The sequence below is a fragment of the Ammospiza nelsoni genome, chromosome 2, assembly GCF_027579445.1.
Source record: "Ammospiza nelsoni isolate bAmmNel1 chromosome 2, bAmmNel1.pri, whole genome shotgun sequence".
In the NCBI taxonomy this organism is placed as follows: Eukaryota; Metazoa; Chordata; class Aves; order Passeriformes; family Passerellidae; genus Ammospiza; species Ammospiza nelsoni.
Window position 1 is genome coordinate 32951079 of NC_080634.1, and position 27032 is coordinate 32978110.

Consider the following 27032-nt stretch of genomic DNA (forward strand, 5'->3'; position numbering starts at 1 on the left):
TAAAGGTGGTCTGTTACACAGTTTCCTTCTTACTTTCCAGCTTCCAAAGCCAAGAGTCCCATTACCCTTCGTGTTTCTCAATGTGACAGTGAGGGGGGCCACGCTGCAGTTCAGCAGCCGCAAAGTACTGGCGGTCCAGAACTCAGAGAGCTTGGTCTTCATCCAGACAGACAAACCCATCTACAAGCCCGGACAGACAGGTACCAGGAAAGGGGTGGAGATTTGAAACAAACATTTGAAACAAACTTTGTACTAAAACTGTTGGATCATACTGGCCAGATATCAGTTACTTTCACAGGGGGGCCAGAACTGCAACCTCGTGGCTGAGACTTATGTTTTATTACTCCATAAAGGGAAAAATTGGGGAATCTTTAGGTGCATGCAAATATCTGGGGCACCTGCACATTCTCCCTCTCTCACTGTGGGCTCTGTTGTTGTGGTCCATGCAGTTAGGAGGTCTGCATTAAAACCAGAGAAAGACTGGGTATTTATCCTATAGAGAACAGTGCCAAAACTCAGACTTAGTCATGAAATAGCTTCCAAAGCAGCAGCTGATTTTGCTCAATGAAGACAGAAAGAATTATGTAAGCTATTTATTTCTTCTGGGACAGTGATCTCCTAAATTTGGCCTGGATAAAAACAAATGTCCTAAAAGAGGTACTGAGTTCTCTCTCCATCCAGAGCCAACACAAACTTGCAGCCAAGTGGTGAAGTAATTTGCTTGCATTCATCCTTCCTAGGAAGCCAGTCTACTTAAAATTAGAAGACCCATGTGAATTCTGGCATAAAAATGCCTCACTGCAAAGTAGACAAAGGCAACTTAAATTTAACTTTGTCCCTGATCAATGAGATTCTGATGCCCGTGATCAGTAAGATGTTCACACTGCTATGGATTTGCTCTTAATATCCTCTTATTCATGTACCCATAGTAGATGGGTAACCTTCTAGCATGACCTAGCATTCTAGTCAATGGAATTTCCTTAGAAGAGAACAACCCTGTTGCCTGTTATACCATTTGTTTTTGCATTGATTTTTCTGGTTACCGATTGCACTGTGGAATCTCACTCTCTTTCTCCATCAGTCCTGTTCAGAATTGTCTCTCTGGATGAAGAGTTCCGACCTGTGAATGAAATGGTGAGCAAGATACTTGTTTTTCAACTTATTTGGCCTTCAGTCAAATGTGGGAAAAGGGAGAAAAAATAGTCTCTGTTGGGGAGAGCTCTCAGTATACTGAGATAACTGTGAAAATTCTGGGTCACCTCTGGATCTTTTTAACAGGATCTGTTGTCAAATTTCTGCACAAAACTGCCTTCTGCATTCCTGGAAAGGTTTGACAAACTGCAAATGGACAGTGCTGGTATAAACAGTGAGCAATCTGCCATTGCCACAGTGTGCACCTGTTCTTATTAGAACTGCAGATCATCCAGAGTTAGTAATTAGTAATTTTGGCTGACTTTTGTGCCTGAGAATAAGGATTGTCCCCATCTTCTCACACCCAAAGTGCTCTGATGATCCATACCAGCAACTTTTTTCCTTACTCCACTGGATGATTAGCTTTTACCCTGAAATGTGGTCATAGCCCATGTCATTTGACTGTGTTCCTTGCACTCTGTCTAAACATGCTGCTTTGTTTCTTCTTTTCCTAGATTCCTCTGGTGTATATTGAGGTATGTACAAACATTTAATTCACATTCACATCTATTGCACTTCAGCCTGGGCAGAGTAAACAGTTGCCTCAATATGATTCTTGTTTATTTTTTTATTAAGCCGGTCCCTTATGCTAATTCAACTATACAGAATTTTAACTCATATGGTGGCTACCATGTACATGGGCCCAGGTTACAGCTCCCCTGCCATCCTGCTGTGTACTCCCCCCAAAACTCTGCTAGTGCCCTCCACTCCTGGCCTGCAGCCTCCTGAAACACGGGGGCTGTCCCTCCCTTTACTGCTTCGCTAGACCTCACTACAGACTCCCATTGTTCTCACAATCTCCTTGTGATCTCATTACCTGTAGGACCCGAAGAAAAATCGTCTGTACCAGTGGACAAATGCAGAGTTAGAGATGGGATTTATACAGCTGTTCTTCAACCTCACCTCTGAACCTATGCAAGGCACCTACACTGTAGTGGCACAGAAGGCCTCTGGGAAGAAAGTTCAGCATTCTTTCTCTGTGGAGGAGTATGGTAACTGTCACTGCAGTTTCAAGTTCCTAACAGCTAGTCCCATGGGACATGAAATCTTAATTGAACAGTGCAGGAGATCTGACCAGGATGCCCAGCATTGCTGGAAATTTGTTTCTGTGTTCTTTTCCTCCAAAGAATCTTCTCTTTAGCAGGAGAAGACTAAAGCACTTGAGTGACCTATCTCCACTCCTCCCTAAGCCCCAGACCATGGAGTGCAGTTTTTTAGAACGCCCACCTCAGCAAGGCTCCTATCAGGAGGAGCAAAGTGCTTGGATCAGTCTGTGCTGACAGCCACAAGCCTTGCTTCCTTTCTGAGGTGTTTTTAGGCCACAACCTCATGTCCAGTTGGCTACATACCTATCAAATGTCACACCATAAGTCTGGGTCTAGGCTGGGGCTGTCTAGGCTGTAAATTAAGTCTTGCCTTTTCTGCCCCACAAGCTAAGCCTGTAGCTTGTGTGATGCTGTAGTGCCTTAACCTCCCTTTAGTGCTCTCATCACTATGGCACTTCCATCTGCTTGGCTAAAAAAATGGTATCCCAGTACACATCAGCACAGGATAACAACCAGCATATCTTCCCACCCCAGTGAGCCAGCTGCAGCCTTTCTTACATTGTCTGACGTGGCCTGGCTCATGCAGCAGAGAGGTGTCCTGATAGATGAGTCTCAAAGTGCTTTGACCTCTTCCAGTTGCAGACTGTGCTCTGTCCTCTGCCCTGAATGAATCTCTTCCTAGTTCTCCCAAGATGGTCTCCACTTCCCCTCCTGCAACTGGGTGTGGATGAGATACCACCCTGTGATGTATCACTGGAGAAGCCAGGGTGTCTTCCTGTACTTGAACATTGATAAGATCTACATGCTCTAAAAATGCAGACACCAGGCTGCAGTCTGCATATTTGTGGGAAACTTCTACTGATTTTTCTCTCTGTTTTACTGTATCCTGCTGCTGTGGGACTGATAACCCATGTGTTACCTATGAAGCTGCTGAATTTTAATAGCTGGTATAGTAATCTTGTCTTCTTACCTGGCACCATGCTTGGCTGAGGGGTTTTCAATGACTTTAGTGGGATGTGCAGGTGACAGAAGCCTCTGAAATCTGACCCTTTAGATGTAAAAGGTTTTTAGATAATTTGTCAGAACAGCCTCCGAGCACCTTCATGTGTCATTCTGATGTTATTCCCTACCACATAGACTGTTTTCTTTTGGTTCTACTGCAGTGCTGCCAAAATTTGAAGTGACAGTGAAAATGCCCAAGGTGATCAGCATTCTTGATGAGGAGCTGAAGGTGACAGTTTGTGGACTGTGAGTGTAATTCTTTCAAGTTCTGCTTGGTTTCAATGTTTTCTTGAGTTGCTGATGAAAGTTCAGTCGGGAGGCTGAGAGATGAGACTTTATTGTATTTCTCAATCCTTTTGGGGTCCCAGGATCAAGCAGACTATATCTACTGTTAGACAAAAGACAACAGTTACATATCTTGTGTGTAACATATAGAAATGTATTTTTGATCTGTTCTTTTGTGAGAGTGTTTCTTGCATATTTTTTGAGTCATTGAGGATTTCACACCAGCCACAGTGCTAGGGATGAGGACTTTAGTTCAGTTTACCCAGGAATGATGTTTTAGCTGCATCTTCTGCTTGTTATTGTGGAGAGGATACCCTGAGGGATGCAGCTGCCCTCCTTCCCTCAGGCCACCTCACTGGATTCTGCCTTGCAGCGTTCCATACATTTTGTAGGGAGAGTCATGGCTTGGGCTGAAGAGTGAGAGTAAAGACCCAGTGCTCATACATACATAAAACAGTTCTGTCACAATTGGGTGTTTGGGTAGATGCTTGCAACATGTTCTCCAGGATGAGGGGGAATCACAACAAAATCAGCACTAGCGTGTGGTACCAAACTCCTTTCTGCTTTTTATTTCCTATGATGGCCCTGTGTATCCAGGAGGCAGCTCTAGGGAAGATAGCTGGCATCAATGGGGATGAGCCTGTAATTTTTCTACATCCCTGTTACATTCCTAAGGTCTCTGTTTTCCTTTCAATCCTCCCTGCTTGTAGATACACATTTGGGAAGCCTGTTCCCGGCCTCGTGAACTTCCGTGTCTGCCGGAACTATGAGCGTGCATCCATGTTGTGTTATGGTGAAGAGTCTAGAGCAGTCTGTGAGGAGTTCTCTGGACAGGTGAGTCAGGATTACTCTGGTGGGAAGAGTGATTGGAGAAAGCGTTACTGAGCTTGCCTTGTAGGCACAGGCTTGCTCTGAGTACGTACAAACTTAGTGTTAACGTGTGGTGAGGCACTGGCGCAGATTGCCCAGGAATACTGTGGATGCCTCATCCCTGGAAGTGCTCAAGGCCAGGCTGGATGGGGTTTTGAGCAACCTGCTCTGTTGGGAGATGGCCCTTCCTATGGCAGGGGAATTGGTGCTTAGATTGCCTTTAAGCCCCATTCCAGTCAAAACAGACTCTATGATTCTGTGACAATCCATGTATTTTAAGGAAGGCTGAAGGATGAGAGAAGATTGGGTGCAAGATGAAATGTGAAAGGTAAAAATAAGGGGGAAGGTCTGAGCAGTGAGAGCAATGTGTGTAAAGGCTGGAATCTGATGGAGAATTAAGAGATGAAATAACAGAAAAATCAGATGGAGTGTAGAGACTGTAAGAGCAAAGAGAGAAAAGCCATGAGCAATGAGAACGGAGTTGGAGTTGGATTACACTGGAGACAGTGTGTGGGGACAGAAGCTGGTGTTAGAGGAAGGAAAGGAGCAGAAACCAGGAGAGAGACTGATGCATTTTGAGCTAGAGGGAAAGAAATATGGGTTTAGCAGCCGTGGTAAAGACAGACAGAAAAAACCCCCACTTTTTTCACCTTTTAACTGGCAAGAGTGAAACTGAAAGGTGTTTGGAGCACAGACAGATGCAACAATACTGGGTTAATTGGCAGAAGTTGGAGTAATAACTTGTGGAAATATGCCAAGAGAAGAAAGCATATGGATGTTCTTGTGGTCCCTGGGCTCTGCTGCTGCATGAGCCACATGAGTCTACAGCTACCTCTTCCACTAATCGTTTTACAAATGTCAAAAGAAAATATAAATACTGTGGTGCTAACCTCTGTTCTAGGCACTTCTTCTGTGGAGACTTGCCTTGTACATGAGTTTGCTGAAGAGAGGTGGCAAGTTTGGAAATACTTTTCCAGCTGTCATCCTCTTTCTACAAATACACAGGCTTTGGTTTATGTATCACTCATATGGCTTGCACATTTTAAGTTAGCAGCTTTATTTTCCAAAAAACTGATGCCTGACAAACATTTCTTATATGGCACATATTGACTAATTCCTTATGCACTCATACCAAGTGTTGGCAGCTTCAAGCTTCACAAACATACACAAAATTTGTCTAGTTTGCAAACCCTTTTTCCTCTAATCTTGCTGGAATATCTCAAAATGCTTTTTGCCAAGTTATTTATGTCTTTTCTCAGTTTTGATAACAACAACAGAGGTAGATTTTCTGTGAGGTTGTGGGCTTCTCTTTCAGTTCAGAGCAACACACAGTGATGGATTCATTAAGTTGGATAAGCATTGTATAAATGAGAATATAATGGTCTTGTTTGTTTTCCTCCAACAGACAGACATCTATGGCTGCATTTCTGAAGTGGTAAAGACCAAATTATTCCAGCTCAAAAGAAGAGGATATGAGAATAAGCTTCATGTAGAGGCCAAGATTAAAGAGGAGGATACAGGTATGGATCATCTGGATGAAAGAGCCATGTGATGGGCCCAGGAGACACCAGCAGAGGGGCCTGCCCAGTAGGAATGAGGCATAAAAGCAGACTCTCTCTCTTCTGGAACCTTAGAGTTTTCCTGCCTCTAGTCCAGGACTATCAAGCAAAGAGTTTGTCCAGCAAAGGAGGGTTGGGCCGAGAGTAAAAGGAATTCTGGTTAGGCAGAGGCAAATTAGTTCTTCTTGCTTCTTTCTGCAGGAGTAGAGTTGACTGGAACAAGCTTCTCTGAGATCACAACCACCATTAGCAGAGTCACATTTGAGCTTTCAGATACTTACTACAAGCGGGGAGTCCCCTTCTTTGGGCAGGTAGGAAAACCATGAGAATGGAATGCCATGAGTGCCAAGCAATGATGCTGCTGAACCTTCTGGTCAGATCTATGCCCCAGCTCTGCAAGGATGCTGGACCTCAGTGCTGCTGATCCCTGCAGGTCTCCTTTCCTTTGAAAGCTCTCAAACTGGGGAACAGCAGCTCAGAGCACAGCCTTCATTCTATGCTTGTGCTTCTGCCTCTCCAGTCCACTAAAATTCTCCTCCTACAGTCACCTGTTCAATTGGAGGCCCCAAGGGTGTGAGTGCTTGTCATTCTCCACATCCACTCCTCTGACCCAGAGGCAGAGACAAGAACGAGGCAGAGAAAAAGTATTCAGAAAGTTTGCAGCTGTCTCAGAAAGAGATACATGTAAAGTGCTGCTGAGGCTTCCTTGTCTGACACAGGCTCAATGTCTTTACCTTGGTGTTCTACCAGTCTTATTCAGGTGGCAGCCATCCCTCTCCTTCTAAACTGAGCTGGTTTTGCTCCTCCAGGTGAAACTAGTGGATGGGTCTAATGCTCCAATTGCCAATGAAACTGTGAGAATTTCTGTTCAAGGAGGACAGGAACAAAACTATACAACAAACGAAGAGGGCATTGCAGAGTTTGCCCTAAACACTTCCTCATTGGCCTCGGAAAATGTTGGAATTAGGGTAAGTCCTTTGGACAGAGAAGATAATGAAGCCCCCCACAGGGCTGGAGGGGAAGCTCTAAAATTTATACTATATATGCAAAAGTACTTAGATTATTGTTCCTTGTTGTTTGTGTGAACTTGACACCAGTTTGGTGGAAATAGTCATACAGCAGACTGAGGCTGTAGGTCATGATTGCATTTAACTTGTAAATATTTGATTTCTGCTTAGCAATTGCAATACAGTGTTAGAAGGAGCATCAGGAGATCGTAATAGTCCATTCTGCTCCAAGAGATCACCAGCCCTATCTTGTCAAGGGTGGGTCTGTCTCACATCTGCATATCTCAGTTTAATTTAGCATTTCAAGTTGCTAAATACAGGTCCTGTTGGTTTGTGGGAGTTTTTTTTTGTTTGTTTGGTTTTGCTTTGTTTTGGTTTGTTGTGGAATTTGTTTGTCTGAGACAAACAGGTGCTGCTGCGCATCTCTTTGTTAGTGGGAAATGCAATTTGTTGTGTAATGTGCATATTTTGTAATATCACATCCTGGAGTAGGGGAGAATAATTGTGTTTAGAATTATATTTGCTCTACTCCCTACAACTCCCTTGTCACACACTAAAACCCTAAAGAATTTTCCAGAAGTTACTACTAGATAGTTGAAGTTTTCAGATTTTTGTAGGATAAAGAAAAGTCAAGGGTTCCCAAGTAATGAGAAAGATAAAGAAAAAAGGGCATGTGAGACATATCAAATTCTGAATTGCCCTTCTAAATGTGAAAGATCTTCCCCTTGCTCTCATTTTTAAGAGGACCTGAACTCTCTCCTCCTAAACTTCTGTTCAGTTTAAGTTTTGAATTATTAGTTGGAGATTGCCCTTCTTTTTTATAGCATCTGTAGGTTGATCTTGGCACTGTTAATATCTGAACTGAGCAGCACTATCCCTTCTTCAGTGCCAATAATAAGGAAAGAAATGAAAATTTTTGGTTTTTCCCTTTAGACTAACTAGAATATTAGAGAGGGCAATGCATTAGTGTAAAAAGCCCTTAAAGTGACGCTGATAGTAAGCAAAAATCTGATATGATTCAGCCTGTTTGACACAAACTCCAGCTTCTGTGTGAGATCATTCCCAATGATTTGCTAAAGATGCCACCATCCTGTCTTGCACTTTCCAAACTCATGTGTTGGGGTTTGGTTTTTTTTTATTTTGCTGACTTTCGTGTTACTTCAGTACCAAAAAAACACTAAAGCTTTAATATTAGGCCATGAATTTTTGTCTCCGGTTTGGCCACCTGTGTTTAAGGATCTATGTATGTGTTTTCTCCTTTTCCAGGCAGTTCATAAAAACAACATCTTCTGCTATGATCATAAGTGGGTTGTTCCATCTTACGGAGAGCATTATCTCCAACTAAAGCTCTTTTACTCTCCCAGTAATAGCTTCCTCAAAATTGAGCCCAAATCTAAGCCACTAAGCTGTGGCTCCACCACAGACATCTGGGTGCATTATATCCTTACTCCAGCAGCTGTAGGAGAGCAGAAGAAAATCACCTTTTACTACCTGGTAAGTTTGCACCTGCCATACAGTGAGGTTGTCACTGGCAGTTATAGGGGGATTAGAAATAAAAGCTGTGGTTTGTGGCAGCGGTCTTTAAACACTTTCTTGTCATCCTTCACATGTTCTTTAGAAACAAAAAGGAGGGTCTGAGTTGGGAGTAAAAAGTAAGGATGTCCCTGTACCCTCTGGGTGAGCACAGGGATTCTGCTACAGGGAGGCAGAGAGCTGGGCGTGAGCAGCAGACACAGAGCTCCGTTGCTCTCCTTGCAGGGCCCCTCACTTTCAGGTTTGTCTAATGCAAAACCACAATCACAGCAAAGTTTCTCCTTCCATTCAGGTGATGGCCAAGGGAAACATTAAGCAAGGAGGCACTCACATTCTGGATTTGGACCAGGAAAGTGGTGAGTTCCTCTCCCCCACCAAATTTTCACTCTTATGGAGGGCTAGGCAACTGTGGCAGACATACACTCTGCTTCCATGTAAATGCAGGGATTGACATGTGCATGTCCTCTAAGATGTGGGAAAAGTTTGACCTTTATTTTCTCTGCCTTTAGGCTTTTCACAGATTTGCTTTAATCCTCTGTGCCACTATCTTTCTCCTGACACTGCATTTTCTGGGGGTCCAGTGCTTCTCAGAGATACATCTGATAGTCTGTTTTTAGAAGCTGAAGCAAAATTTAGCATACTTGTGCACTGGAAAACAGGCCTTTTTAGTCAGAGAGGGAGACTTACACATCACTGTGAGCAACAATTTATCCCACTTGGATGCCTGGAATTTCATAATGGCTAGGATAAAGTTCAGCATAAAGTCAAACCTAGAATTCTGTCTGCTCCCAGAGAAAGTTTTTTGCACCTTAACTTTTTGCCATTGTTTTGTTTGCTAGACAATGGTATCTTCTCACTACAGTTGTCTGTACAAGCTGATATTGCTCCAGTGGCCCAAGTGCTGGTCTACACCACAGTCTCCAGAAAGGAGGTGATTGCTGATTCAGCCAAGTTCTACACAGAATTATGTTTCAACAATAAGGTTAGTGTCCACTTCCTGAGGGAGCAGCCACAAGACTGCAGTGTGTTCAAGCTCACTTATTTAGATTCAGCCTGGTTAAGCTAATTTCTTTAGGTACACTAACACTGGACAGGCAACATATCAGTTGTTGTAGGCAGCTTCACTGCTTACTGGTTTGTGCTAACCTGGAGGAGGTCAACTGCTGGAAAAAAAGTGCTAGCAGGGGCTACACTGATAAAACTCCCTTTAACAACTGGTCAAACTGCTGATCCTGCAGATGCTCCAGGCTAAGAAAAAGAGAACAACAGCAGGGTCTTTGCAAGATGATTTTCTCTCCACATACAGTTTCTGGGTGCAGTACAGTGACTGGTCCTAGTTCAAGGACATGCTCCACTGTCTGATCACATCTAGCCCCTATGTGGGATTGCCTCATCACACTCACAATGACCACAAAACCCACAACCACCTTAAAAACTTTATGAGCGATTGTGATGCTTGAAGTTGCTTGGTGCTGATTCCCCTGACACTGCTGGAAAGGACCAGTAGCCCAGAGGGAAGTGTGCATGGCTATGGGGACCTTGTGAAGTTAGAACTGAATGCACTCAGCTGGAAGGAAAAGTCCTGTGAGGGTAGGGCATCTGTGACATAGCCTTTCCTGTGCTTGCAGGTGGACTTGAGCTTCTCCCCTTCGGCAGGCCTGCCTGCCTCGGATGCTCACTTGCAGTTCCAAGCCTCGCCGAACTCCCTCTGTGCTGTGCGCGCTGTGGACAAGAGTGTGCTCCTCATGAAGCCAGAAGCTGACCTGTCACCCACCTCTGTAAGTTCTTGGTCTGTGGAACAAGTCAGAGCCTGCTCGGAGCAAGAGCTGGAGTGGAAGCAGGGGACAGTCCCTCTTGTCAGAACTGGGAGGCTCCCCTGGGCTGCTTCTCATCTTCCTCCAGTGGGCAAAAAGATGAGAACTGGGCAGCAGTTGTTTCTTAGAGGTTTTGTGTGATTTTAGGGATGGCAGTTAGAAAGCCTTTTTAAGGGGCCTGCTTGTTTTGGCCAGACCCAAATGCTGTTATGTGTTTGAGGATAATTTTTCAGTTATTCTCCTCATGCATGGATTAATTTTCTTGGTGTAGCATCTGGAAGTGTCAAAGAGTTTGTTTGCTTTTTGCCAAGCAGAAAATGACAATCCCTGAGTAAGGACAAGGTATTGCAGATGGTTTGGCCAATGTAACTTTTTACATATTTGAGCCAGAATAACCAGAGCAACATGCAGAGCATAAAAAAGAGGCAGTATCTCCAAATTTTGATCCTTTTTTTGATTCCCAAATTCTTATTGCTCTCAGCACAGGGAGGACCATGGCAACGTGTATGTATGAGCTGGTGATGTGATTGTTATGGTGCTTGTATCCAACTCCCTCAGTTGTGTTCATGACAATGGACACTAAAATGCCAAATACTCTCTCTCTTTCTGCCGAGGTGTATGACTTACTTCCAGTGAAGGAATTCCATGGCTATGTCTATGATTCAAGAGTACCCTTGGAGGAGTCCCCATGGAATTGTGTGACTGTGGAGCCAATAGTTCGGGATGGGATCACCTATGTTCCAGAAATGGGGATGAATGAAGAGGACACTTACAGCATCCTAAAGGTATAGCCCCCCTGGCCTGGTTTAGGGTGTGGAGGAAGGTTTGAGAATGCTTAAGTCTTCTTTGGCATCATGAAACTTAGCAAGGGAAGGGTTTCTGCATCTGAATGACCTGGCACTTCTTTTTATCCAGAGGCATATTCAGTGAGGATCATAAGCTTTACTTGTCTTGCCAGATATGCTTCACACTTGGTGGAAAAGGGTTCAGTCTCAAAGTTTTCTTGCAAGAAAAGGTTTGAGGTTGACTTGAAGTGAGATTCTAATTGGAGGTAAATGATCCCATGCCATTATAGTTACCTCAGATAAATCAGTATGTCCTTGAGCTGCATTGTAGCCACAGATATTTCATTCCAGAGAGAAAACTTTATATCTGCTTCCTGGCTAATCCTGACACCTAGGCTGAAATTGGGCTGGAACCAGTGTCCTAGAAAAAGAGCAGATAAATCCTTTGGGCTCTCTGAGCCGCCCAGGCACTCAGACCCAAGGATCAGGGGATCATCTCAAGGTCCAATCCATACACAGTAACAGCTTCTCCATTTTGAGGCGGTAAAATGCCAATGTCAAGTCTGCTGTGTAAATCTCAACAGGATTCAGTAGTAAAAAATTATGTTTGGTTTTTCTCCCATAGGAGATGGGTTTAAAGGTTTTCACGAATACCAACATGAAGAAACCTCGGATTTGCAGCCCGAGGAATCACATCTACGCTGTCCCTGCAGCGAGTCGCCTAGGAGCACCTGCAGCCATGGTTGCAATGAGGTCAAACGGTAAGGGAACTCAATGTTGTTATTGCTTCTGTTCTCAACAGAGATCCTATTTGTGTTTTGGGGTTAATACTTAAACAGGAGCTGGGGCTGTGAATTAAAACCTTGGAAGCAGTCCTGAGCTGATGGGTTCGCAGATTTCAGCTTCTGAATGGGTTGTGTAGATCTCCAGACAGACTTTGGTAACTCTACATAAGAAATCAGCAGAACCACACAGTAAGCAAAGCTTGGCAGAGCAGAGAATATTATCCTGCTGATCCTGTTCATTAGGTTTTTACAGTGTACTTCTATTCCTAGATTATGGCTTACAGAGTCTCCAATACCATTTTCAGGCTGTTCTCATTGACTCAGCCAGTCTTATGTATGGTCAAAACTATGAAGTGGGTGGCAGATTTTTCAGTGATGAGTTGGTAGACTTTGGGAGCTTAGCATTGTAAGACATATATGATAGAAGTCCAGTCTCAAATGGATAAATCCTATTATCCTATTTTTAAGGGCTATATTAATTCTTACACTGTAACAGTTAGGGCAACACAATTGGCCCTATCATCCTTCAGTCTCATATCAAGGAAAATATCTTAGAATTTTTAAGCTTTTCTAGCTGGATAGCTGATTCAAAGAGTTTTTCTTTGGCACTAGAACCTGTGCTTTTGTATGTGTCCAGTTTGAAAACAATTTCAGCTTCTGACAGAAGTTGCTAAGATGGAGGATAGATGCCTTTCAATTATTTTAAACTGAAATAACCACGACTAAGAAGACTGAAATACTACAATAGAAAAACACAAGCAAGCAGCCTGCCACTTTTACCAGGAGCAAAGTAATATAGCTCTGATAGCATCTTTCACCTGTCCCTGAGACCTTCTCAGGCTCTGGAGATGCGTGTTGCACTCTCAGTATGGATAATTGTTGGCTACTCAATTGTTATCCAAATGCAGAAATTCAATTAGCCAAAGTAAAGATGAAAAAAATTAGAATTTCTTTAAGAACTTTTCTTCTTTTTCTGCTCTTGGATACATTTCTCTTTCTGTTTGTGAAAGCCAAGCAAACCAAGTCCCACTCACCCCATCTTTGTTTTACAGTTATTGAAAAGTAAAGTAAAATGTTTAAACAAAATACATGTCAAACACATAATATTTTATTTGGAAAAAAATTTTTATGTGAAAACTTTGTTTTAATCAAAATAGCTCTTTTTACCCCTCCCGAATTCCAGCTGATTGTTTTTAGTTTGAGCATTTTCAGCCTAGTTCTTAAGGAGGCCATAGTTTTGACAGGAAGTTGGTAGTCTGAGTCACAATGACCCTACAAAAACCACTTCAACAAGGGATGTTCCATTTCTGGCTGGACTGATTAGGATGGAGAAGACCATCTCATGAAGGCTGTGCCTGAAAGAGAAAAGGCTGCTTGTATGGAAGCCTAAATAGGCTTTTGCTCTAAATATTTTTTTTTTTTAAAGTTGTAAAGTGCTGGCTTCCAAACTTTGAGGTCTGCTGGAGACCAGCAGAAAATAATGGAAGGCTAGCTCTTCTTGCCAATAAGCCTTGTCCCTGAAACTCCACTGCTGTTGGTATCACAGCTCACTACAATCACAAGCATCTGCTTCTGATTGGCACTTTCTCAGATTGAAGCTTGATGTTGATATAGGTCTTGCTTGTTTGGAATTATCAATAGTTGATTTCTTTTTCATCTCTCCACATTCAGACATTGCACCAGAGACAGCTTCTTACCAATTAAGCACTCCTGAAGAGGTGACAGAGACAGTCCGAAAGTATTTCCCAGAAACCTGGATTTGGAGTTTAGTACCTATAAGGTGAGTACCTTGGGCTACCTCATTCCTTTTTAATAAAACTGGGTTTATAACATGAAAACATGAATCCCAAAGTGTTTGTCCTTCACTATTTGCAGAGACTATTTGGCAATCCTTTGAGATGAAATTACTTTCAGCCATTGTTAAGTCTGTCCAAAGAGTGGACTGGAAGATGTAGAGTGGTCCTACAGTAGCAAATGTACTGTGCCCCATCATTCACACAGCAAATACTGTTCAGTGGGCCAAAAGGGGTGCAGGTAGTCACCAAAATGATGTAACATTGATCCCTCTGTCCTTGTTCTCTGTCCGTCACCAGCTCTGAGGGAAAAGCTGATCTAGAAGTGATCATCCCTGACACCATCACTGAGTGGAAAGCCAATGCATTCTGCACTTCAGCAGACACAGGCTTTGGCCTGTCCCCAACAGTGTCCCTCAGAGCCTTCCAGCCCTTCTTTGTGGAGCTCACCATGCCCTACTCTGTGGTGCGTGGGGAGTCCTTCACGCTGAAAGCCACAGTTTTCAACTACCTGCCTGCCTGCATCAGGGTAAGGGAGGTTTAAATTACTCTCTGTAGCTGGGTACCTTCTTGTGCACCCCTTGCCTTTACCTAGCCTTCTTACCTTATCTCTCACTAGCCCTTAGACCCTTTGCCCCAGCTTTTATGTTATTTCTCCTATATAGTCCAAATGCAGAACCCACAACTCCAGTTCCCTGCTCCTTTGCTACTGAAGAAATAGCTGTTTCTATGACTTCCTAGCTCCCTGTTTCTCATGATCACCCTTAATTGCACCTCTCTCTACAACTGGCAGGTCAGTGTGACTCTGGCTCAGTCTACTCATTTCCTGGCTACTCTGGTGGAAAAGGAGGAAGAATCTCATTGTCTCTGTGAGAATGGAAGGAAAACCGTGGCTTGGCTGGTGACTCCCAAATCTCTAGGTAAAGGTCTCAGGGTTTCCTGAAAACTGCAGGAAGGGTTTCTTTGTGCTGTTCTCCCTGTTCAGTATTTGATATTAGAGCAACACATTTTCCTGGGAAGCACTTCAGTGGCGTGTGACTGATCTGGGGGCAAAGACTGATATTTGGGAAGTAAAGACTGGGGGATTCATAGGGTCCAACTGTGTGTCTGGCATCACATGCAGGACCATCAAGCCTTATAGCCCTTGGACAGCATCTCCTGAGGCCAGAGATATTGCTGACCAGCAGAGATGTTCTGCTAGCTCCATTGCTCACAGAGATTAGGGAGGACATGGGATCTTCACACTTTGTTTTCACCGTTGTTGTGGCAGCAGCTTTGGCGTGCATGCAGGGCAGCATGTGCTGAACAGCAGTGGGACTGGTCACACTCAGCTCTGTGGTGTCCTAGGTTCTGTGAAAGAACCTCCAAAACAGAGTCACCTTTCAATGACAGCACAGCTCATGTAGAGAGCTTGGGTTTTGTGGGAAAGAAGCAGGGCCCAGCTATGACAGAAATCTCCATCCATGAGCCTACAAGGTGAAACTCCTGAACGTAGCAGTGAATCCCATTGCATGGCTCCGCCTGGCAGGGCTGACTGATCCCTGTTTCCTCCAGGGCAGGTGGAGTTCTCAGTGACCACTGAGGCCCTACAGAACCAGCAGCCCTGTGGGAACTACATTGTGGAGACCCCTGAGAAAGGGCGGAAGGACACGGTCATCAGGCAGCTGCTGGTGGAGGTACGTGGGCTGTGGGAAGGGAGGGCTGAGCCTTTGGGAAGGGAGGGCTGAGCCTTTAGCTCACACCGTGGCACAACTGGATGGCATGCTAGATAATCTCATCTAGCTCCCTTTCTTGTTAGGTTGGACCAGATCTTTTGAGATCCCTTCTAACCTGGTCTGGTCTATGATTTTATGGCATCACTATGCATCATGGTAATATGATGGCTTTACATCATCTTTGTACTTTGGCAGGGCTGCATAAAGACTTCAGCATAATAATATGTCTTGTGTCTACTGCTGCAATTAACATTTCCTGTAACTTCTACTGTAACTGCAATCCATCTTCCCTTTAGCTCCCATCTAAGCAGGTCTCCCATCACCTGCTATTTCAATAAACTGTCTTTACAGCCTCTCTCCTTCTTTTGACACACCCCCAGTAAATGTGCCAGTCAGCACATGCTGCCTCTGTGCCTCAGAGTGGCCAAACAAACTGCCTCTTAAGCTGAGTGTTTCGCAATTACACTTTGGTAACAAAGACTGGCACCAGGACAAAGATGAGGGATTCACAAGTACTTATGGAAATTTGATGGCTGTAAAGAAATCCCCTTAAAACTACACATGAAAACATGTTGAAATTTTATAGCTTACCCATTTCCTGTGGCAGGAAGAGTTGCTGATGTGATGTGGAACAGAAGGAAATATTATGTGGCAGTATTGGATAGCCTTTACAGGAAATCATTGGTTTATTATATACTGAGGGTGATAATCTGGCAGTGAGGTTCTATGTTCTGAGCTTTCCTCCATATCATAAAACCCCCTAATGTTTGCCCACATGTGCTAGCAGTAGTGTCAACAGATACTACAGTGTACTACATCCTCCATTTCTATTGTTTGCATGCACAATTTTTTCCGCTAAAGCATCTGCAGCATCACAATAAATAGCACTGCAGACTTCTCTTCAGCACAGCCCTCTGTAATGCTGCAGTCCCTTTGTCACAAGGATGTTAAGTGTCTCTCACTGTGTGCTATAGTTGCAGGTCATCCATTTGATGGTCCTCCAGTGTTCTCCTCTCTTTTTCCTGTCGTTCCTCCACATACAACACCAGTCATCTAGGATCACATTTCTTTTATTTGCTTAAATTATTTCAGAGCTCTGTATTTCAGGGAATGTTTGTGACTGTCTCTCCTTCTTCAGTTCCCTCACTTTTCTTTTTACATATCCTGCTGTCCTTGTGAGGATTCCTGTCTGTGTTTCCTGTCTCACTAATTTCTCACCTCTCTTGTTTTCCTTCATCCCATCCAAGCCTGAAGGAGTTGAGAAGGAAACGACCCAGAATTCTGTGCTCTGTGTAAAAGGTAAAGCCCATTCTGCACACTCTCTATTTGTTCCTGTGTGGTTTGAGGGGTGGGATGTTTTAGGCCTGCCTCTACCATATTTCATGTAGTCTGACATTTTTGGGTAGTCAACACATGCCCCATTGGTATGGAGTTTGAGACATAAGACAGAAGAAAGTCCTAAAGAATTGACCCTCCTGCCTAAGCATGGTATGAGCTAGGACAGATTTAGGATGGATGTTTGCATCCCTACTCTCTTTAGTTCTGGCACTGGAGTTACATGTATTCTTGTTTTCTTGCACACTCAGGAGGAAGTTGTAGACCCATGATCTGCAGTGCTTAGAAGTGGCTGGGAGTGGTTTCATGAAGAGATTTTGTTCCAGCCAGGGAAATATGAAGTAACTGAAATCAGGGCATTTCTAATAGGAAGAGTTCCTGTTTTTGCACTGAGACCCCCTCCCCTTCCATTAGCTATTTCTTGCAACTGCACTGAAGCTGTTTCTTTCTCAGGAGTGCCTGTGAAAGAGGAGTTTTCCCTATTGCTACCTGAAAATGTGGTACCAGACTCCGGCAGAGCATATTTCTCAGTGCTGGGTGAGTTAACAGCCTCACAGTAGAACCATGTGCTGTTTCTGACTCATTGTGTTGACCTCCTACCTCACAGCTTTCTCTTGGTTTCTAGCACAGCTCATTCTTGTCTTTAATCTCTTCTGTCCTGAGCACTTGCCCTTCTGTTTGTGCTATTCCTTTTCCTTTTCTGCAAGTCTTTTTGTCTCAGCCTTCCCACATTTCTCTCATTCCCTAACCTTTCTCTCATTTCCCTTTTTTCTTTTTCTCTGATGTTCTGTGTTTTGTTCCAGGATCTTTATCAATCAAGATTATTTTTTGTTCTTCTCTGATATGTCCTGCATCTGTCATTCAGTAGCTTCCCCTGATTCTGATAGCCAGCCCTAAATATTGTTAACATCCCTCTGGTACCTCCTGCTCCTCAGGCGACATCATGGGCACTGCCATGCAGAACCTGCACCAGCTCCTCCAGATGCCCTTTGGCTGTGGGGAGCAGAACATGGTCCTGTTTGCCCCCAACATCTACGTCCTGGACTATCTGAACAAGACAGGGCAGCTGAGTGAGGAGATCAAATCCAAGGCCACTGGATACTTAGTGAGCGGTGAGCTGGGACATGGATTTTGCTTCTGCTTTGGCTTTTGTCTAGATCCTGCCTGGGGTAGATCTGCCAAATGCTGGCCAGATGTTGAAAGAGGTCTTCTCTCATACACAGATGGTCTCTGCTGTATGCCTGAGGGGGCCCTTAGCTGCTTTTTTCTTTATTATTTTGTGTTGCTTAAGCATTACTGTACCTGATGGTTGCAAGCACTTTTCTCATGGGGTGGCAATGCAGTGCAGAGTTGTCACTGTTACAGTTACTCACTCATTGTCATTTATAGGTCCTGTCATCCTTCTGAAGAAAGACAGGTGTTGCTTTTCCTCATTCATGGAGATGGGGATGTAGCAGCACTGACTATTGGTTAGGATAGGACTGACCTATGCCTCTCCCATTTGCTTTTGCTGATGGAGCTATTTTTCTATTTCCCCATCCCTCAGCAGATTCTTTCTTGCATCTGAATCTTGCCTCATCTTTCCATTGCAGGTTATCAGAGGCAGCTGAACTACAAGCACCAAGATGGTTCTTACAGTACCTTTGGACAACGTTATGGCCAGCCAGGGAATACCTGGTGAGATTTCAATGCCACCTATGCATCTCCCCCCAATATGCTCCTCTTTCTCCCCCACACATTTATAATAAATGCTGCCTGACAGTAAATAGGAAATTCTGTTGTAGACCAGCAGGCTTTCCAAGGCTGGTGTGGTCCCTAGGCTGCCTCCTTCTTAATAAATGGGCTACATCAGCCAGCTTATGGGTGAAGTGCTTCCTCCCACCAGTGGCTCCCAGGACCATTACAAACAAAAAGAAAATAGAGATAAACTGGGGAAGAAGGGAGCAGGGATTTAACACCCGGACTGAAGAAGGCTGAAAAGTTGCAGTTGCAGCTCTTCTCGACTAGCATCTGCTGAAAAGTCTGCTGGAAAAGATGGTTCCATATAGAAACATATGAGGAAACACAAGTGGAAAGGTTGATAATCCAAGAACAGTGCTGAATGTTTTTTTTTTTAACTGTATGCTACTAAGCAAAGACAGGCTGGAGGAGCATGTGTGTTGCCGTTTTGACTTATTGAAAAGTTTTGACTTGCTCCTATATACCATTGTCATGTGTTTTCAATTTCAAGTAAGGATAATAATGGAAGAACTCATCACCCTCAGTTTGCTTTTAGTTTCTGAAATGGTAATTGGCTTTTGACAGCATGTTGGCTTCTTACCACATGCCTGCTTCTTCTCTATAACTGCTTGCAACAACTCTTAACAAAAACTCTTTTAACATGTTCTGCTTTACTTTAAAATTCTAGGAGAGTTCTTAGAAACCCATGAAGCATGGATTTACAGTTTAAGAGTTCTACCAGCAGACCATGAGCTTGCAGGAATTTAATTATTCTTCCTTGTAATTTTGAGTACTTCTCTTATGCATATTTAACTAATTGGCATGCAATTATGGATATTTTTCAAAGAGCTTTTTTCAAAGACAGATGAACTATCATTGTCCTTCAAACTGTAGCCTCAACACAAAAAGATTACAGGGTTTTTTGAGCCAAAACTGAGAGACAAAAATCAAAGTGGAAAGCAATTTTTGGACAGAATTTTTTGAGATGAGGATATAATATACATGCTGTCTGACTAATTGGCCCACAGTTTCCCAGGTCCTCTTGCATATTTCCAGATAGATGAAGTGTGCATGGGCCCTCTCAATTGAAATGGGCAACAGGCCTGCTCAGGCCCTTTCTTTTTCTCACTTTCAGGCTCACAGCCTTTGTCCTCAAGTCCTTTGCCCAGGCCCGGCATCACATCTTCATAGAGGAGAGGCACATCCAGAATGCTTTGCTCTGGCTGTCCTACAAACAGAAGGAGAATGGCTGTTTCCAGAGTTCTGGGACACTCCTGAACAATGCCATGAAGGTAACAAGTCTGTCTGGTTGTTACTTTGTGAGGCTAGAACTTGGCCATAAGTCAGATGGGGCCCATTGAGCTTCTTGAGCACATAGGGAGATGGGATATTCCCATGCCAGTGGCAAATGTTGGGCAGGGAGCCACACACTGTTCTGTATTTATTGGAGGTACCTTCAGGTCAGCTGCAAAAGGAAGGAGGCAAGCTAAAGGACTGCAATGCAGAATAGTGCATTGCTCCTACTGGAGTGGGAGAAAAGACTGAGGCTGTGAAGGTGGGTGGGGTCAGCATCTGCCTTTGTGTTTCCCTGCAGGGTGGAGTGGACAACGAGGCCACGCTGACAGCCTACATCACTATCGCGCTGCTGGAGATTCCCCTGCCCGTGACTGTATGTGTCTGCATCCTAACTTGGGCCACTTGTGCTGTGTCAGTCAACACAGTAGTGACCACAATTTGCTCCAGATTGGAAAAATTACTTGTCTGTTGAGCCCTGTGGTATAACAACTGTCGTATTTGCTATATCTGGGAAACATTGTACCCTACATCTTTCTAGACCTCCTTCCGTCAGTCCCCTCCTGAAAGTTCAGTAGGATGGTGTGCTTTCAGTAAGGCAAAAGCCTCATTTCTTCCCACCCTCCTAATCACTGGCTTCCTTTCCCCAGCACTCAGTGGTGCGGAATGCTCTGTTCTGCCTGGAAACAGCAGCAAATCAGAAGGAAAACCATGTGTACACCAAGGCACTGCTGGCATACGCCTTTGCCCTGGCAGGGAACAGGGACCAGCGGAAGGCATTGCTTGACTCACTTGAAAAGGAAGCTGTGAGAAAGGGTGAGTGTTCCTGGTGGGACGTGGCTTTCACCAGCCTTACACCTTCCGTTGGTGTAAGATTGGCGTTTGCTGGTGGGGCAGTGGCTGCAGGCACTGGCCTCTGTGCGTGGGGAAGGGTGCAGGGAGAGGAAAGACTCGTGCAAAGGCATTGCTTTTCTGAGAGGTTCCTCTCAGGGCCCAGTCCTTCTGTGCTCGGAGGGAGCGCACCAGGAAGCACCAGGCACCATTCCCTTGGTGCTGAGCCCTTGGGGGGCTCTGCTCCCATCTCTCCTCAGCCCCCTCCTCTCGCCATGCCAGGCACAGCTTAGCAAAGGCTTAGCAATGCCCAGGGACATTCCTTCCTTCCTTCCTTCCTTCCAGGGCATGGTCTCAACACAGAACAAAGGTGACCTTGCAGAGCACAAGGCATGTCAGTCAGAGGAGAGTTGGGTGTGCTGAGAGACAAAATGAGCATACAGGGCATTTTGGAGGCTGCAGCACAAGTTCTGAGTCATCAGGGAAAATCCTGTAATCCTTCAGAATTATTCTGTTTAACTCAGGCTAGACAGTGTGTTTAATTAAGTTGTGGGGATTGGAACTGTGAAGGGAGTGTACTACACACCTGTTGGCTTCTCCAACTGCAGGTGACTGGGCAAGTGGGGTAAGCCCTTATCACATTCTTTGGGCCATTTGGCCTCAGAGTTTGTCACTGCCTGATCCTGGCATCTCTACTCACAGAGGGAAGGAGTGGCATCCTCCTGAGGTCTCTGGTTCCCTGCAGTGCCCAAGTCCATAAATGTCAACATGAATGTGGAGTCTAGGACAAAGTGGTGTCTAGGCCTGAGGCTCAGCAGTCTCACACTCATTGTAAACCTGCAAAATGTGCAAACCTGACCCTTCCCACATCACCCTGCATGACAGACGCATCGCGGAGGCTCCGTCCTCCCAGCTGGGTCAGGCAGCAGGTCAGGAAGTCCCTTGCAGTATTTACCAGTAACAGCTGCTTGCTGTCTCTCTCCCTGGCTCCTGTGAAGATGGCTCTGTTCACTGGCAGCGGCCTGGCAAGGAGCCCGAGGCTGATCTCCCGTTCCATCGCTACCGAGCTCCCTCTGCGGAAGTGGAGATGACGGCCTACGTGCTCCTGGCCCAGCTCACCTCACAGCCAGCCCCTGCCCAGGAGGAGCTGGTTTCTGCCTCCCTCATTGCAAAGTGGATCAGCAGCCAGCAGAATCCCAATGGAGGCTTCTCCTCCACCCAGGTGAGCTGCTTCCCTCCGGCCACCTCACACATCAAGGTGTCTCAGAAGATGGCACATGTCAGAGAGCCAGGTGGGAGCACAGGAAGTTTTGTCAGGAAGGTGGGAACTGTAGCCCTGCAATGGATCCTTGCAGTACCTCCCATGGCTGCCAGGGTCCTGAGAAGCTGCAGACAAATATGTCAGGTAGTGCCCCTGGCAAGGGAAATCTGTTGAAGCTGCTCTTTCCTTCTGTTTTTTCTTCTTAACACTTTTGGAGAAAGTGAGGATGGAGGGGAGTGTGCCAGCTGGCAGAAAGGGCAGGCTGTAGGAGGACAGGCTACAGGAGGAGAGGCTCATTGCATCCCCTGCTGGGACACTGGGACTCGTCTCTTTCAGGACACAGTGGTGGCTCTCCAAGCCTTGTCCCTGTATGGAGCTGCCACCTATGCCAAGAGCGGGGCAGCTTCCAAAGTGGCCCTGCAATCTGGAGGGGACTTCCAGCAAGACTTCCAAGTGGATCCCAGCAACCGGCTGCTGCTGCAGCGCGTGCCCCTTCCCCAGGTGCCAGGGGAGTACAGCGTGGAGGTGTCTGGTGAAGGATGCGTCTACCTGCAGGTGAGGCTGATGGGCACAGCTGGCATCCTGGAGGGGAGCCCCTGGCCAGCCTGGAGAGGACACAATCATAGGATCATCCAGGCTGGCAAACACCCTGAGATCATCAAATCCTTCCATAGAGGAAGAGGAGAGTAAAGGACAGAGAGAGGGGAGAGGCGGAAGGCTGTGGGTAAAGGGCAGAGGATAGAAAGAGTAGAGGGATGTGGAAGAGAGAGTGGGACAGAAGGAGGGCAGTGTCTGCAGTGTAGGGGAGCTGTGAGAAGTGGGGAGACTGGGGGTGAGAGGGTGCCCTCTCTCCCACGTGGAGCACACACACACTCCAGACACTCACGCAGAGCTGCTGGCTGTCCCCTAGACCAGCCTGAGGTACAACGTGCAGCCCACGCAGGAGGAGGCGCCCTTCCTGCTGCATGTGCACACAGTCCCAGAGGCCTGCGGGGACTCCACGGTTCACAAGGTCTTTGACATTGCCGTAAATGTCAGGTGAGTCTGCGTTCCGGTCTGAGCTTTCCTCTTGAGCCCTGGGAGCTGGGGGAGGCGTGGTTGTGCCCAGGGTGAGGCAGTCTGAGAGTGCAGCACATTCCAGGGAAGGTGGGCAGGGGGCGGCTCTTCTGTGAGGGGAGGCTCTGGAGAAAGGACTTGTCCTGCTGTGTGGGCAGCCCAGGGCTGGGCTAGTGGGAGGCTATGCAGATGACTAGGAGAACCTGGCACAGCTGGAGAGGAAGGTGCTGGACTGCCTGGTCTCAGTGGGCTGCCAAGTGTTATGGAAAAGCTGGAATCATGCCCAGCTCTGAGTTGTTGTGCACTGGATCTTTGTTGCTTGGTTCCTCAGTTACACAGGGGAGCGCAATGTCTCCAACATGGTGATTGTTGATGTGAAGATGCTGTCAGGATTTGTCCCCTTGAAGTCCTCAGTGAGGAAGGTAGGATCTTGTTTGTCATGTGAGCAACATTGAATCATAGAGTCATTATGGTTGAAAAAGTCTCCATGTGCAATCTTCCACCAAATAGAACCAGACCCGCTTATTATCATATCTCAAAGTGCCCTATCTACTCTTTTTTTTAACTTTTCCAGGAATAGTGACTTCACCACTTTCCCAGAAAGCCTCTTCCAATGCCTAATCTCTCTTTCAGTGAAGCTATTTGTCCTAATATTCAACATGAATCTCCCCTCTCAAATCTTGGGGACATTTCCTCTTGTTCTATTACTAATTGTCTGGGAGGAGAGTCTGTTCCTTGCCTCACTGCAACCTCCTTCCAGGGAGTGGTAGAGAGCAATAAGGTTCCCTAGAGCCCCTTTTTCTTCAGACTAAACAATATCATTTCCCTCTGCTGCTCCTCATAAGACTTACATTCCAGTCCCTTTTCCAGGATCATTGTCTTTCTTTGGAGTTGCTCCAAGGTCTGGAGTGAGGGGTCCAAAACTGAGTGTAGAATTCAATGTGCAGCATCACCAATGCTAAATACAAAGGGAAAACATCCACTTTCTTATATTTGAGAGACCATTCAAATGTCTGTAGCAAACGACAAAGCTTCAGCTTGATTTTGTCACTGTCATTTGCACATTTGGCATGTACAGTAGTCTCTTTTCATGCATGGCTTAAGGCCAGCACAAGGGGAGATGACATGATCAGTCTAAGAAAAAATAGAATAAGTAATTTTTTCTTTAGACTGATGATGGGCACTTTTATTTTCACTGTGTCCTAACAGCTCCCCATAAACATTGTCTATGCGTAGTACATTCAAAAATAGTGCTGTTTCCTTTTTCCCTTGGCTGATCTTAAACCATCTTATAACATTGTGACTCTTTAGGAGTCGGGTAACTGTTTGAGATGCTCATTAGGTACATGAACTGGAAAATAAAGGCAGTGCACAACTAGCAAGCCAGATGGAATGTATTTTCATTTAATTGTTCCATCACTGTGTTTGGTCCAGTGCTGAGGCTTTTCTGGAGCCAGGTTGTGCTTCTCCAGCCAGCCTGGTGAAGGGAGGGCTGGAGACCATGATACTTGTGTGGCCCACCCAGGAGACAGCTCTGTGCTGCTGGCTGGCTTAGTTCCCTGAGTGCTGCAGTATTTCATCCAGACTACATCCCACCCACAGGGCTGTGCAAGGGGCACAGTTAGACCTCCTTCAGTGCAGTAATATCTTGGTCTTTTCTTCAGCTGGAAGCCCACCCTGTTATTGAGCGCACAGAGCTGAATACCAACCACGTTCTACTATACCTGGAAAAGGTGAGGATAGGGCAGAAACACAGGCATTGGGAAATTTGGCTGTGTAGAGCAAAAAATCTGGACTCAAAACTACCATGCCTCTGCTAAGAATGGGACTGAATAATTTACTGTCTTTTTCTGACTACAAACTTCAAGTTTTTAGACTTAATGCTACTTCTCTCCCATCCCACAGTCAGCATTCTGTCCACCCTGTGCACCAGCAGAGCCTCCCCGAGGGTGGGGAATGGTCCCAGGGTGTGCCCCTGCCCCTCAGCCCACCCTACAGCGCTGTGTCCCCCAGAACACGGGTGGCCAGGGAGAGTGTGGGAGCCTGGCCTCAGTGCAGAGGCACAGGGGAGCCCCTGCAGTGCAGAGCCCCCCTGAGCCTCTTCTGCTTCCCTTCCCAGCTGGGCAGGGAGAGCCTCAGCTTCTCCTTCACGGTGGAGCGGGACATCCCCGTGCGGGGCCTGAAGCCAGCCCAGGTGAAGGTCTATGACTACTACGAGACAGGTGAGTGCCAGCAGTGCCCGTGGCAGCGAGCCTGGGCAGGGCACACGTGGAGGGCCACGGGAGCTCTGGGGACCCGCACTGGAGCTCTGCCCCAGCCTGGCACTACCACCCCAGCCCTGCCCTGAGCTCTGGGAGGGCAGAGGGACTGGGGCAGAGCCATCCATGCTGGGGGTGCCGTGTTCATTTCTGGCCCTGCAGGATGGCCTTGCCTGTGCTTGCAGGCAGACCTGCTGCTCCTTGTGCCTCTGCTGTCCTGGCTGCTGTGCCAGGGTGGCAGTGACAGAGCTCTTTGTGCCCACGTCAGCCCAGTGTGCTGGCAGGAGCTGTCTGAGCAGCCCTTGGCTGCGCTGGCAAGGAGACCTGCTGGAGCTGCCTGTGTGGGTGGCTCTGCCTTGCTGCCACTGCCCCAGACAGGGCTGGCACTGGGGCTGCCCCCACTCCAACTGGCATCTCTGGGGGAAACTGGGGATGCTGGTATCAGCCTGCTCTGGGAGTCTGGGAAAAGCATCTCTGTGGCACCATCCCTCTGCCAGCAGTGCCAGGGGTCATGACAGCTCTCCCTTCTCTTCTGTTTTCCAGATGAGTTTGCCACACAGGAATACAGTGCTCCCTGTGCCACAGGTAGGTGCACTCAAACAACTGAGATGTTCCAGCAGGGACTGTTTCAAGTTGTCTTGACCTAGAGTCTTTGTAGATCTTGTGTTTTCTTGGCCTGTGTCTACTCTCAGCATTTTCCTCACTGGGCCTACTGCAGTCCCCATGTCAGTACAGAGACCAAAAGAAACGCTGCCACCCAAATTCTTCTGTAGGATGAGATACAGCTTTCATTTTCCTTCCCTCCAACCTGGGTATTACTGCCTTTGTTTGTACAGTGGCAATTGTCTTTTCCTCTGTGTTAGTGTCACTTTATGCAAATAAGATTTGGGTCTCCCTTGGGATGAAACATCACACTCAGCCGTTTGTGTCTCTGCCCTTTTTAGGGCCACATCTGCTATGCTGCAGACACTGAAAGGTACTGAGGAATTGTCTTCCAAATACCTTGGTGAAATGTTGGCGTTATTCACATCTCTTAAACGAGGACCTTTCAAACTCTTCCTCGGGCTGATTTTGCTTTCTCATGGGAAATGCAGTTGCTGAGAGAGAATGTGTGCTTGGATAGCTCATGTATCTCCAGGACAAATCTGCCTCCCCTCTCTGTAGCAGAGATATTTTGAATGTGTCCAGTCATCCCCATTCTGTTATCTGTCTGCAACTGAGCATTTTTACGTGAAGCAGTTTCTCGGAGTTTAACAGGCTTGGACTCACATAGCCACCAGAACACAGAGACATCCAGGGCTCTGGATACCACTCACCAAAATATTTACGTCACTTTGTTCTTTTCACACCTCCAGTCGAGGCAGAACAAGGAAATTACTGAAGAATGCATCTTGTCGGAGCCTTGCTGTATCAGCTCATGTGTTTCTGCCCCTGGAAGGTCTTGTTAAGGATGGGATATTGAGAAGTTAGAGGAGGACACCTCAAAAGCAAAAACGAAGCAACACTGTAAATAAATTAATTCTTGATTCTCATCAGATGTCTCTGGCCTTGTTTTCTGTTACTGTTATGCTTGTGTCTCTTCCTATCCATGTCATGGCCTGAGATTTCAATCCAGAGCCATCCATGGAAAGGTGGTGTTTGAGAACTCCTCAGGAATACCAGAAGGCAGACAGCTTTCAGTAGCTGGGAGGTTTTTCTCCATACTTGCCAGTTGTTTAAGGGAGAGGACATTGCATCTCATCCATTATGTACTGGAAGTTTGTCACTCTGCCTTTACAGGGGGTGTTTTCTGCAAGGTGATCCTTGGACATGAACCTCTGATCACATATTGCCTTTGCGCTGTGAAATCACTGCTGTGAGGTGCCAGGACACTGTGAACCTGTCCAATCTCATC

At 46.0% G+C, this 27032-nt stretch overlaps 1 protein-coding gene across 1 annotated transcript in view; it reads left to right on the forward strand.

Annotated features, from left to right (window-relative positions):
- Positions 1-26670, forward strand: part of A2M (alpha-2-macroglobulin) — a 29754-nt gene extending 3084 nt beyond the window's left edge. The window contains exons 3-36 of the mRNA XM_059491767.1: positions 41-200; positions 1082-1134; positions 1647-1667; positions 2015-2183; positions 3401-3485; positions 4235-4358; positions 5800-5914; positions 6155-6264; positions 6763-6921; positions 8227-8454; positions 8786-8849; positions 9333-9475; positions 10122-10271; positions 10922-11092; positions 11718-11853; positions 13549-13657; positions 13971-14199; positions 14464-14590; positions 15225-15346; positions 16633-16684; positions 17174-17257; positions 17656-17832; positions 18313-18397; positions 19575-19731; positions 20034-20108; positions 20383-20548; positions 21562-21785; positions 22161-22379; positions 22735-22862; positions 23212-23302; positions 24545-24613; positions 25000-25102; positions 25682-25723; positions 26494-26670. Coding sequence (XP_059347750.1) covers positions 41-200; positions 1082-1134; positions 1647-1667; positions 2015-2183; positions 3401-3485; positions 4235-4358; positions 5800-5914; positions 6155-6264; positions 6763-6921; positions 8227-8454; positions 8786-8849; positions 9333-9475; positions 10122-10271; positions 10922-11092; positions 11718-11853; positions 13549-13657; positions 13971-14199; positions 14464-14590; positions 15225-15346; positions 16633-16684; positions 17174-17257; positions 17656-17832; positions 18313-18397; positions 19575-19731; positions 20034-20108; positions 20383-20548; positions 21562-21785; positions 22161-22379; positions 22735-22862; positions 23212-23302; positions 24545-24613; positions 25000-25102; positions 25682-25723; positions 26494-26519 — 4173 coding nt within the window. The 3' untranslated portion in view covers positions 26520-26670. The remainder of the gene's footprint in view (positions 1-40; positions 201-1081; positions 1135-1646; positions 1668-2014; positions 2184-3400; positions 3486-4234; positions 4359-5799; positions 5915-6154; positions 6265-6762; positions 6922-8226; positions 8455-8785; positions 8850-9332; positions 9476-10121; positions 10272-10921; positions 11093-11717; positions 11854-13548; positions 13658-13970; positions 14200-14463; positions 14591-15224; positions 15347-16632; positions 16685-17173; positions 17258-17655; positions 17833-18312; positions 18398-19574; positions 19732-20033; positions 20109-20382; positions 20549-21561; positions 21786-22160; positions 22380-22734; positions 22863-23211; positions 23303-24544; positions 24614-24999; positions 25103-25681; positions 25724-26493) is intronic.
- Positions 26671-27032: the final 362 nt, after the last annotated feature.